The 11,087-nt window shown below is 36.9% G+C and overlaps 2 protein-coding genes across 2 annotated transcripts; one reads left to right on the forward strand and one right to left on the reverse strand.

The window, feature by feature from the left end:
* The first annotated feature begins 2,869 nt into the window (after positions 1–2,869).
* LOC113274954 (tubulin beta-8 chain) lies at positions 2,870–6,709 on the forward strand. The gene is made up of 3 exons (XM_026524380.1): positions 2,870–3,367; positions 3,470–3,739; positions 5,754–6,709. Exons 1-3 carry the CDS (start codon positions 2,974–2,976, stop codon positions 6,425–6,427), a joined length of 1,338 nt encoding a protein of 445 aa, XP_026380165.1. The 5' UTR covers positions 2,870–2,973; the 3' UTR covers positions 6,428–6,709.
* Positions 6,710–7,412: 703 nt separating this feature from the next.
* Positions 7,413–10,584, reverse strand: LOC113274953 (oxalate--CoA ligase-like). Its single transcript, XM_026524379.1, has 4 exons — positions 10,270–10,584; positions 9,030–10,074; positions 8,553–8,656; positions 7,413–7,817 (listed from the first exon to the last, which is right to left on the reverse strand). The coding sequence occupies exons 1-4, from the start codon at positions 10,468–10,470 to the stop codon at positions 7,599–7,601; spliced, it is 1,569 nt and encodes a 522-aa protein (XP_026380164.1). The 5' UTR covers positions 10,471–10,584; the 3' UTR covers positions 7,413–7,598.
* Positions 10,585–11,087: the final 503 nt, after the last annotated feature.

Here is an 11,087-nt window from a genome sequence, read left to right on the forward strand (position 1 = left end):
TTTTTTTTTTTGTTTTCTGAAGCGTATACTATACCAACGCCCCACGTCAGGCGTTATCTTTACCAACGCCCCATTCAGGCGTTATCTTTACCAACGCCTGATCCCAGGCGTAATCTTTATCAACGCGCGACCAAATTTAATCTGCAACCACTACGCCACAAGACGGACTAAATCCAAATTTGATCTTTTTTTTTTAGTCTTTGGTCTTTGGTTATACTCGCACCACTGTGGACGCTCTAATGGATAAAGTTGAGAAATCTTAATATGTTTATATATAAACCGGACTAAAACAAAAGATAATCCGAAATGGAGTCTTTTATAAGGATCATTTTGTTGTGGGTTTATTCTTTCTCGTTGTCTTGCTTTGTTGTGAAGATATATTTGATAGTGTGTGTACTGACTACGATATACTAACCAAATATACTCTATCTTATCTGCTTACTGCTATATCACCTACTTTTATTGTTTTGTGTTTTGTTCAAAGTGGCGGGGGGTCCGAAAAGAAAATTCTCATCACTGTCAAAAGTATGTGTGTAAGTAATCCCATTTTGCTGCATGTGGGACGAGAGTAAATTTTACGCTTACACAGTTGTTCTTGCTGTACCATTTCTTTCACTACTTTTTAGTGCTACACTACCCGCTACTCATAATTCACGTGAGTGTACTTAATTTTGGTATCGGTCCTATCGGACCTACATCTCTCGTCATGCACACAAATCGCATTTCATCATGTGAGCAACTTTTGTTGGGCAATTTTTGTCTCTTTTCTTTTTTTTATCAGTGAGGGTCTTTTTCCTTCCGTTGTGCTTTGAGAAGCAACAAGTAAGGCATTAGACTACTGTTAGAAGTACTACAAAATAGAAGATTCAATGTCAGTCCGACCATAGAGGTGATAGATTTTCTGAAGCCAGCTTCGTAGTCCGGTTGTTCTGCTGTTTGTGAATAATATTTAAGTTCAGCAGGACCGATCGAAATGAGAGTGACATTGTATCCCACTATGGGAGAGGGGAATTGCTTAGCATACTGACATAGAAACTCAGTTTCCGGTCAACACAGTGTCATACGGAATCTGAGTTTCCGTCAAGCTCTTTTTTTATCAAATCTTTTTATTCGTTTGATGTAGATAAGTATTTATTATGGATTAAAAACATTTAAGAGAAAAAAAAAGTTATGAAAACGAAATTTTAGTAGTAAATGAAAAGAGTTAAAGAGAAATATTGGGAGTAAAAGTAGGCTAAAAAGTGAAAATTGGATATGGATACTCAATTTCCATCGTAAATCATATTGAACATCCTTAAATTGTGGTTTTGGACGCAGAAATTTAAAGGTGGGATTTATGGGTCCAAGGGATTTGATGAAATTACGTTTTCTCAGCACGTTTGGCTGCCCAAATATTCAGGAATCAGGTTTCCTACGGGAATCACTTTTCCAGCAAATCCTCCATATGAAATCCGACCCCTCCCCCTAATGGTGGGAAATTATCAAGAAATTTATTGACCCACTTTTTTTTTAACCCTAATATATAATATTTATATACAATTTTAAAATTCTGAGGGTAATGCCAAGCAGTACATGGACTTCATAACAAGAGAATACTATGAATCCTACCAATTTTAAGTGAGTTACCAAACACACGGGGGATTTGCATGAGTTCCAGTGTTTGTCATGGGATTATAAATTCCTCAAAATTGGGAAATCTGCGACCAAACCCACAAAAAGTATTTTTCTAAACAGAAACTGAGTTTTCGTGACCCATCGCTTAGTCCAAATGAGGATCAGATCTGATCCACTCACTAGCTGCGTACTCTTGCCATTTTTAACTTCCCTAAAAGAGTTTTGTTTCACAATCCCTAAACCTCTATCAATACCTTTCCAAACCCAAGACGGTTCGTCTTATAATGTAAAAGATGATTATTACTATAGTATTAGCATTTCAATATCTTAAACCGTAACTCATCAGGACCGACCAGAACCATGAATTAATCGCCAGACAATTTTATATAATAAAGCCAACTTAATCTTTTTCAAATCACGGAAACCTAGACCCCCTATATGCTAATCAGTTAAAATGAGTGCAAACCTTTTGCCACTGTTTCATACAAACTCCTCTTTGATTCATTTTTCCAACTAAAAATCCTTCTGGACTTTTTCCATCTAATAAACAATTCTGTCAGGAATCAGAAAGAAGTTCATATGATAAACAAAGGACGACTTCAGGCCGTTCGAAACCATGATTGACCTATCTGTCCGAATAAAATGTTTACTTTTCCAGACCGTGACACCATTATAAAAGTGATCAGCTAGGTAAGCGAAAGATTCATTTTTATTTTTGATAATGAAAAACGACATACCTAATTATTTATCATATATGTCAATTTTCTTAACATTATGAGAGTGACACATTTTGCTGGATGAACTTTCTATTTTTGCTCCCTCCCACTTCGGAAGAGGTTCGAACCCTTATAATTTTCTTAACATTACGAGAGAGACACATTTTGCTGGATGAACTTTCTATTTTCGCTCCCTCCCACTTCGAAAAAGGTCCGAACCCTTATAATTGCTAAAATTCCTAAATAAATGGGATTTAGGAGTAGTCTAGTGACCACTCTACAAAGGTATCGATTTTTCTTTTTCTTTTTTTTCTTGCCGAAAAAACATCCAGATTTATTCATTTCCCCTCGTACCACCAAAGACTTCCAACACGTGGCAAACTAACACAACATCCTCATCATCCGATCTGTAAGATGAATGAATACCAACCGTCCATATCTCCATTTCATTTACACAACCAAAGAAAACAAACGGCGTTAACAACACCTTCAAAACAGCAAACAGAAACCGTCATCTCTTATCTATAAAACCAATTACTTTCCTCATTTTCCCCCCTAATTCCATTTCCTCTCTATCTCTCCGCCGAACCCTCTTCTCTTCATTTTCCCCCCAAACCCCTAGAAATCAACCAATCAATCAAAAATGAGAGAAATCTTACACATACAAGGAGGCCAATGCGGTAACCAAATCGGTGCAAAATTCTGGGAAGTAATATGTGCAGAACATGGTATAGATGAAACAGGAAGATATCAAGGAGATTCAGATCTTCAATTAGAGAGGCTCAATGTTTATTATAATGAAGCTAGTTGTGGACGATATGTACCAAGAGCTGTATTAATGGATCTTGAACCTGGTACTATGGATTCACTTAGATCTGGTCCTTATGGACAAATCTTTAGACCTGATAACTTTGTTTTTGGTCAATCTGGTGCTGGTAATAACTGGGCTAAAGGTCATTATACTGAAGGTGCTGAGTTGATTGATTCTGTTCTTGATGTTGTGAGAAAAGAAGCAGAGAATTGTGATTGTTTACAAGGTATATTTTGTTTTCATCTTTGTATTGATTTTAAACACATAAAACTGAGTTTGATTTTGGATTTTTTTTGTTTGATTTGTTTGGATTTTTTGGTGTTTTTAGGGTTTCAAGTATGTCATTCTTTGGGAGGAGGTACAGGATCAGGAATGGGAACGTTATTGATATCAAAGATTAGAGAAGAATATCCAGATAGAATGATGCTTACATTCTCTGTGTTTCCGTCACCCAAGGTTTCAGATACTGTTGTTGAACCATATAATGCTACTCTTTCTGTTCATCAGCTTGTTGAGAATGCAGATGAGTGTATGGTTTTGGATAACGAAGCTTTATATGATATTTGCTTCAGAACACTCAAACTCACTACTCCAAGCTGTAAGTATCATCATCTCTCTAATGGCGGTTTCAGATTTCTTTTTAGGCTACTGTCTCCATTAATACTTTTACTTTGTTAAGGAGAATAGGAAAATGACATTGATGCCCTTTGGTTTCATCACTGTTTGGTGCTTATTGATGTGATCTTTAGTTACTGTGTATCTGTAGGATAAAGTGGGATTGATTTCAAGGGTATTTTTGGAACATGATTATTGTGAATATGCTTTTACTGTTCCTGCAATGGATATTGTTTGTGAAAATCTGTCTGAAATGATTGCCTTGTTTAGGAATAAACATTTGTTTAATCCACTAATTGATAAAGCAAATAACAGAGAAACATAGTAGCTAGTAGTTATTACCCTTTTTCTCTAAACTTGACCTTGATTATGTGTGAGTAGTATATTGTGAACCTGATTGATATCAAGGGTGTTGTGGAATACTTTTCTCTGTATATCTTTATGCTTCCCTTTTATTCACGGATCCCATCACGTGATTGCAACAAATATTTGTAGTACTACCCTTCTCGTTCATTGCTTTACTTGGTATCACTGGTTGCTGTCTCTAAATGTGATCTTTAGTTTTTGGGGATTAAGTTAAAAGTGTTGGATATGTGTGGGCATTGTCAAGGGTATTTTTGGAACATGACTTGTTGGAATTTGTTTTTAGTGTTTTGTTTCCAAAATCCTGTTAGGGAATTGTTTGTTTGAAAATCTGTCTGGAATGATTGTCTTGTTTAGTAATAAACATTTGTTTATTCTTCAATTATAAACTTTTAAGTAAAAATCAAAATGTTCACTGGAGAACAATGACACGGACTGGACGTTTGTTGCCCCTTTTCTCCAGATTTCACCTTGAATTCTTGGTGATCTGTGAGTAGTATATGCATGAATGATATCAAGGGTGTCGTGGAATAACTTTTCTTTGTGTGTGGGTATCTTTATGTTTTACCATTAAAGCTTTTTTGTTCACTGATCTCATCACGTGACAAGATATTTGATTTTTTTCTTGAATCAACTTATGTCATCCAGCTGTGTCACGGGGAAATGACCGGTTATACATCTTTTAGGTAATCTTTTAGGTTGCTAGTAGTAGTACTTCATTGTGACATCTAGAGTCTACAGAGAGCACATGCATTGCAAGTATCTTTTAGTGACCCCACCTATTTCTGACCCTATAACTAGCTTTAGCTCATCACTGGTCCTACATTTTCTTGAGTAGACATCTCAACCTGTTCTTTGATCCATATATGGCAGTTCATTAATGATCTTCTCAACCAACAGTTTGGAGTCTTTGTTTGAGATGAACAGAATTTGTTGCCTCATTTTAGCTGGCTTATACCCCACTTACATCATTTGGCTCTAATTAGTTTTGTTTTCACACTTAAAATGTACTAAGTTTGGTTTTGTTTTACTAGTTTATAACCTCAAAGTTGGGAGATTGCCATTGGGCCTCTCCTAGTTGTGGGGTATAATACCACATGATTTAGAGTGTATTCTGGTACCAATTTTACACCTGAAATAAAATAGTGATATCAGCATCAAAGGTGGCATTGCCTTGCTCTATTATTAGGATTCCCTGAGCAACAGTAACCTCCTTGTGATTGCCCTGACCATGCCCAAAACACTGTTGATCTTTTAAAACTTGAAACACCTTGTATTTGCACAAACTATTTATAAACCTTAATATTGTGACCTCAGTACTATGTTTGATTTTCTCTGTAGGCAAACGAGACATGAACCCCTCAACCTCTAAACAATTTATTTGTACATTTCATTGCTGTAATGGTTTTAATTATGTTCATTTTAGATTCAAGCCACCTTATATCTGCTAAAATACTTCTAATATTCCTAATTATAATTTGAATGTACTCAACTCTATGATTATGACTTGAATTTTATCTGGGGAGAAATGAACTGCTTAACCACCTGATTTTGCAATGACTTTTATAAACAATTTACTTTCTGGAATTGATATGTGAACTGAGCTATCTTTTTGTTGGTTTGAATTTGATCAGTTGGAGACTTGAACCATCTCATTTCTGCTACCATGAGTGGGGTAACATGCTGTCTTCGATTCCCTGGTCAACTTAACTCTGATCTTCGCAAGCTAGCTGTCAACTTGATTCCCTTCCCCCGTCTCCATTTCTTTATGGTTGGTTTTGCACCTCTTACATCCCGTGGGTCTCAGCAGTACAGAACCCTAACAGTACCTGAACTTACTCAACAAATGTGGGATGCCAAGAACATGATGTGTGCTGCTGATCCTCGCCATGGTCGGTATCTAACTGCTTCAGCTATGTTCCGTGGAAAGATGAGCACCAAGGAAGTTGATGAGCAGATGATCAATGTTCAGAACAAGAATTCGTCGTACTTTGTTGAATGGATCCCCAACAATGTGAAGTCCACTGTCTGTGATATTCCACCAACAGGTTTAAAAATGGCATCTACATTTATGGGAAATTCCACATCTATTCAAGAGATGTTCCGTAGAGTCAGTGAGCAGTTCACAGCTATGTTCCGTAGAAAGGCTTTCTTGCATTGGTACACAGGAGAAGGAATGGATGAAATGGAATTTACCGAAGCTGAGAGCAACATGAATGATTTAGTATCCGAGTACCAACAATATCAGGACGCAACTGCTGATGAGGAAGAAGAGTACGAAGAAGAGGAGGAACTTCAGGAGGAGTGAAGTAAAAGAAGTGGTATATGTAGTTCGGATTATCATCTAGTGAGGTTGTGAGAGATCGATAATGGTAAGTGTTTTAGTTTCCCGTGAAGCTGCATTTTGTGTTTTGGTTTGGCGACTTTATTTTGGTTTTGAACCTTCCTAACTATATGGTATGTTAGCAGTATCGTCTTATCTTTTGTTCATCTTTCTGCTGTCAGAAGTTGAACAAGTTACTAGTGTTAAAAGTTGAACAAGATTTCTTCCTATATTTCTATGAAAGTAGCATTACATAGTAGACTGCTCTTTTCCTGTGTTCCCTCGAGTGTAACTCAGTCTTGTTTTTTCTGTGTTTGTTCAAATTCCTGTTTAAAGACTTCTTCTACTGTGTAGATTTGAATTTATAGATGGATCCCGTCATTATGAAGTTATGAACCACTTCTGTGTTGTTCTGAATTCCTCTTTCAAGGAAACTTAGTGGTTAAAGTGTCCGATAGTCAGTGGCCAAGCCGCTACTGAGTTATCTGTTACATATTAGACTGTGACACTATATGTATGTTATCTGTAACATACACCTATGATCACCTATAGGATACCAAGTAACTACTCAGCCATTAGTCAGCATACCACTAACAATACCGACCAACTCTTGATAAAACCTAATTACCACATCAAAGCAGTTTTATCTGTCAAAAAGGAACTTAACTTCTTGTGAACTCTAAGGGGGTAGATATCTCTTCTTTGTCATCAAGAGCTGAGCTTGTTAGTTTTTATAATGCGCATACAGAAAGTTACTGATAAGGAAATCGGTATGCTGCGCCTGCAAGACAGACATCCTCATTTGTCAAATTAGCATTGTCACTCATCACTCGTTTTATATTTTACCAAAAAAAAAAAGAGAAGTAGTTTGGTAATCCCTCTTTAATGACTTAGTAACCACGCTTACAAAGTAATAAACAAACAAAAGGAAACCAGTATTATAAGAAAGCAAAAGAAGCAAAACGAAACAGACAGATAAAATTCTTTATACTTAGATTTTCATTTATATTAACGCTTTGAATAGCAAGTACATATAATATAGTAGTAACTACCAATCAATCTCTTCGGCTAATCTAAACCTACCGTTCTTACTAATCCAAGGTTACATCAATTTTGCATCATAGGCATTATATTTTCTTATTCAGGGTAAATTAATTTAAGCGCCAAATTTGGGGACTTTAGCAGCAGAAATTTGAGAAAGGAAATGCTCAGCAACAAGACGTCGTTGTATTTTACCAGAAGCAGTCTTAGGAACAGCATCAGTGATAAAGACTTTCTTAGGTACCTTGAAGGTTGCTAGGTTTTTCTTGCAAAATCTCAGTATCTCAGCTTCATCAACAGTTGACCCGTCTCTTGGAATTATTGCGCAATTGATCTGCAACAAGTCAATTCAGTAAGCAAAACGCGTAACAATTTAAGCAATAAGTCCTAGCCAAAAACTTCTCTATCATATCTTGTTTCAGAATTGGCAGACCAGGAACAGACACAAACAATTAACATGACACATTCACCCCTGACTGTCAATCAACAGAAAATTCTGAATATGATAGAGGAGCAAGCCGTGAATGACAAGGTTCTCGTCATCTCATGTCAGTGAATTGCAAATAAGGGAATGGGTAAAAATAAGCTACACAAAAATTCCAATTCAAATATTATTGTGTAACTAATCGCAGGACAAAAATGAAAATGGAAGACCCAGTTCTTAACAGTTACTATCAGTATGAACCAAATGCTGTTGCGACTGACATGCGTGGACGCATAGCAACATATATAATAATAGTAGAGTTAACATGTTGTCTCACATGACTAGGAAAGGTCTTTATTTGCTTTAGAACAAGGGCTTCAATAGATTGTTACTTGCCCCTGCACTTGTCAGCAAAACAATATAGCAATTATACCATCGACCACGAAAGTAAAAATTAGGTCTAGTTACATAAGCAACTATGTGGTTTGGTTTATAGAGAGGCCAAAATTTGTGGACATCATCTTTCAACTACCTAACAATGCATGTCATAGTTTGAACCATCAAATAGTTACAGAACAGACAAGAAGCACTACTTTGTTAACTAAGGAAAAGTTCTTTGTTTTTGGTTTTGTATTTTTTTCTTACCTCTTCCCCATATTTGTCATCTGGAACTCCGAATGCAACAGCTTGAGCAACATCTGGATGCGACAAAAGCACTGCGTCCACTTCTATGGGTGATATCTTCTCCCCTGTTTAATTATCACAATTAGAACAAGAACCAAAACCAAAAAAAGCCAAAAACACCGAACAAAACATACAAACAATCGCTCAATTAATTCTTTGGCTTGACGCGTTATCTTACCAAGACCCCATTTTAACCCAGATTTGATGTAAACAAAGTCACTTTCATGTCTAGTCTACTATCCAACTACCCCAAAAAAGGAAAACCTCATGAATTTAAAAGTAGCTTTCCAACTTTTAACCACTAAACTTAAACACTCACTAACAAAACCAAACCTATTTAACACCGTTAAAGGCCGCTTTCCAACTTGAACTTAAAATATCAAACCTGTTTACGTGTGAAACAAAAATCAAGAGAGTAAATGGTCAGGTGTTTTATACCTCCACGATTGATAAGCTCCTTGATGCGTCCCACCAAATGCAAATACCCGTCAGAATCCATATACCCAACGTCACCTGTATGAAACCATCCGAATTTATACGCACTTTTATTAGCCTCAGGATTGTTCTTATAACCCTTGGTCACATTTAATCCTCGTATACATACTTCTCCGCTAACATTCTCAGCTTGTTGAACACCACTTTCATCCAAAATAGCCATTTCTTGACCGACAGGTTTACCAACCGACCCGGACTTATGTCCACCATTCTCAGGTAATGGGTTTGAACACATTAAATGAGAGGCTTCAGTCATAGCATAAGCTTCTAAAACTGGAGCATCAAAAGCCTCTTCAAGCCGAGTCAGTATAGTTGGCGCCAATGAAGCACTACAACTCCGAATAAACCGGAGCTTCGGATAAAATTCCTCGGGATGACTAAGATGACGTTCTAATATGATCTGATGAATAGTAGGGACAGCAGTATACCAAGTGGCATTGTATTTAATCATGTCAGGCCAAAAAGTGGAAGCTGAAAATCTTCCGGCTGCCGGAAGAGTCACAGCCGCTCCAGCACCGAGTGAACTCAGTAACCCAGCCAGTAATCCATGTACATGAAAAAGTGGAAGAACCAACACAGTGGAGTCTGACTCAGTGAGTTTATACACCGATATAATATTTTGTACTGAAGCAGCTAAGTTTTGTTGAGTTAATGGAACTCCTTTAGGTCGACTCGTTGTCCCTGAAGTATGAAGAAAAAGTGCAATATCCGATGGATCATTAACTGGTAACGAATCGGGAAATGCACCCGATTCAGATTGAGCTGAGAGAGTTAATTTTTCATCTAGGTGTGAGAATGTGGCAGTAATATGAGAGATACTAAGTTTAGAAGCCGCTGATTGAGCTGACTGATTTCCTTCTTGTGAAGTGAGTAAAAATTTTGATTCTGAGTCAGATAAATAGAATTCAAACTCTTCTTGTGTGTAAGCTGAGTTAAGCGGTGCAGCCGTGGCTCTAGCTCGAATCACAGCCAAGAACATAATCACAAACTGTAAATAAATCAAAATTTCATCAAAATCTTAATTTTTCTGAGAATATAACAAATTAAAATTTTAAAAACCATGAAAAAAAAATCAAAAAAATCCTAACTACCAGAAATAATTCGATTATAAAATTAAAAATCATAATAAAAACAGAGGAAATTGGAATCGGAGAATTTTGGAGATATTATGAGTAGTACGTACCTCGATGGTGTTAGGGAAAGTAAGAGCGATGACATCTCCAGGATGAACACCATTAGAGATAAGAATAGAAGCAGCTTGATCAACAAGTTGTTGTAACTTCGAGTGTGTCAAATCAAACTTCCCGGAAACTGATACACTTCTATGAGATGGAAATTTTCCGGCAGATTGTTTTAATAAACCGGTAAGTGTTGTTTCTTCCATGATTTTGGATGAAATTTCTAGGGTTATCCGTTATCTGAACAAGAAAAAGGATTGGAAGTAAGGAATGGGGAGAGATTGGCATGAAATATGTATGGGAATTTATAGGCCAAGCATAAACGGTGCTATAAACGAAGTTACGGACGAGCCTCTACGCCAGGTGTCGCTCATGGTAGGTTTGTAGCCTTGGTACAAGAGAAAAATACCTCGAAATTCTCACCAGTTTTTGCTTACGTGGAGTAATGACGTGGTAAAGTTTAGATTTTTCTCCTCATTTGACGTTTGAAAGTCTGTTCGGCACGCGTCCAATGTATGGGTAAAATTGGAAAATAAAGAAATTTTTGGAATTGTTATTACGTGTCAAAAGTGTTGCCGAGGATCATGGAGATGTGTGGCTAATATACTGATATGGTCTGGTCGACTCTAGCTGCACCGGAAGTTAAGAGGCTGAAAGTCCCTGAGCGGTCGAAATCATCTAGAAATGATCAACATCTTGTGATAAGAGGTAGTAATGGACCTAGCTTCGAGGATTCTTTTATCCGCACTCGGTCGAGTCAGTCGACGTAGAATTAACTTTGAAGTTTGAAGGGTTTTTTTTTTTTCTTATCTAAATTTAACCT

This window comes from Papaver somniferum, chromosome 4 (genome assembly GCF_003573695.1).
Source record: "Papaver somniferum cultivar HN1 chromosome 4, ASM357369v1, whole genome shotgun sequence".
NCBI lineage: Eukaryota > Viridiplantae > Streptophyta > Magnoliopsida > Ranunculales > Papaveraceae > Papaver > Papaver somniferum.

Bases quoted from the DNA above. Each gene is read 5' to 3' on its own strand.
- LOC113274954 (XM_026524380.1), top strand. From the start codon at position 2,974: ATGAGAGAAATCTTACACATACAAGGAGGCCAATGCGGTAACCAAATC. The intron at 3,368-3,469 runs GTATATTTTGTT...TGGTGTTTTTAG, and splicing joins GAATTGTGATTGTTTACAAG to GGTTTCAAGTATGTCATTCT. The intron at 3,740-5,753 runs GTAAGTATCATC...GAATTTGATCAG, and splicing joins CAAACTCACTACTCCAAGCT to TTGGAGACTTGAACCATCTC.
- LOC113274953 (XM_026524379.1), bottom strand. From the start codon at position 10,470: ATGGAAGAAACAACACTTACCGGTTTATTAAAACAATCTGCCGGAAAA. The intron at 10,075-10,269 runs GTACGTACTACT...ATTTATTTACAG, and splicing joins CTTTCCCTAACACCATCGAG to TTTGTGATTATGTTCTTGGC. The intron at 7,818-8,552 runs GTAAGAAAAAAA...GACTTGTTGCAG, and splicing joins ATGACAAATATGGGGAAGAG to ATCAATTGCGCAATAATTCC.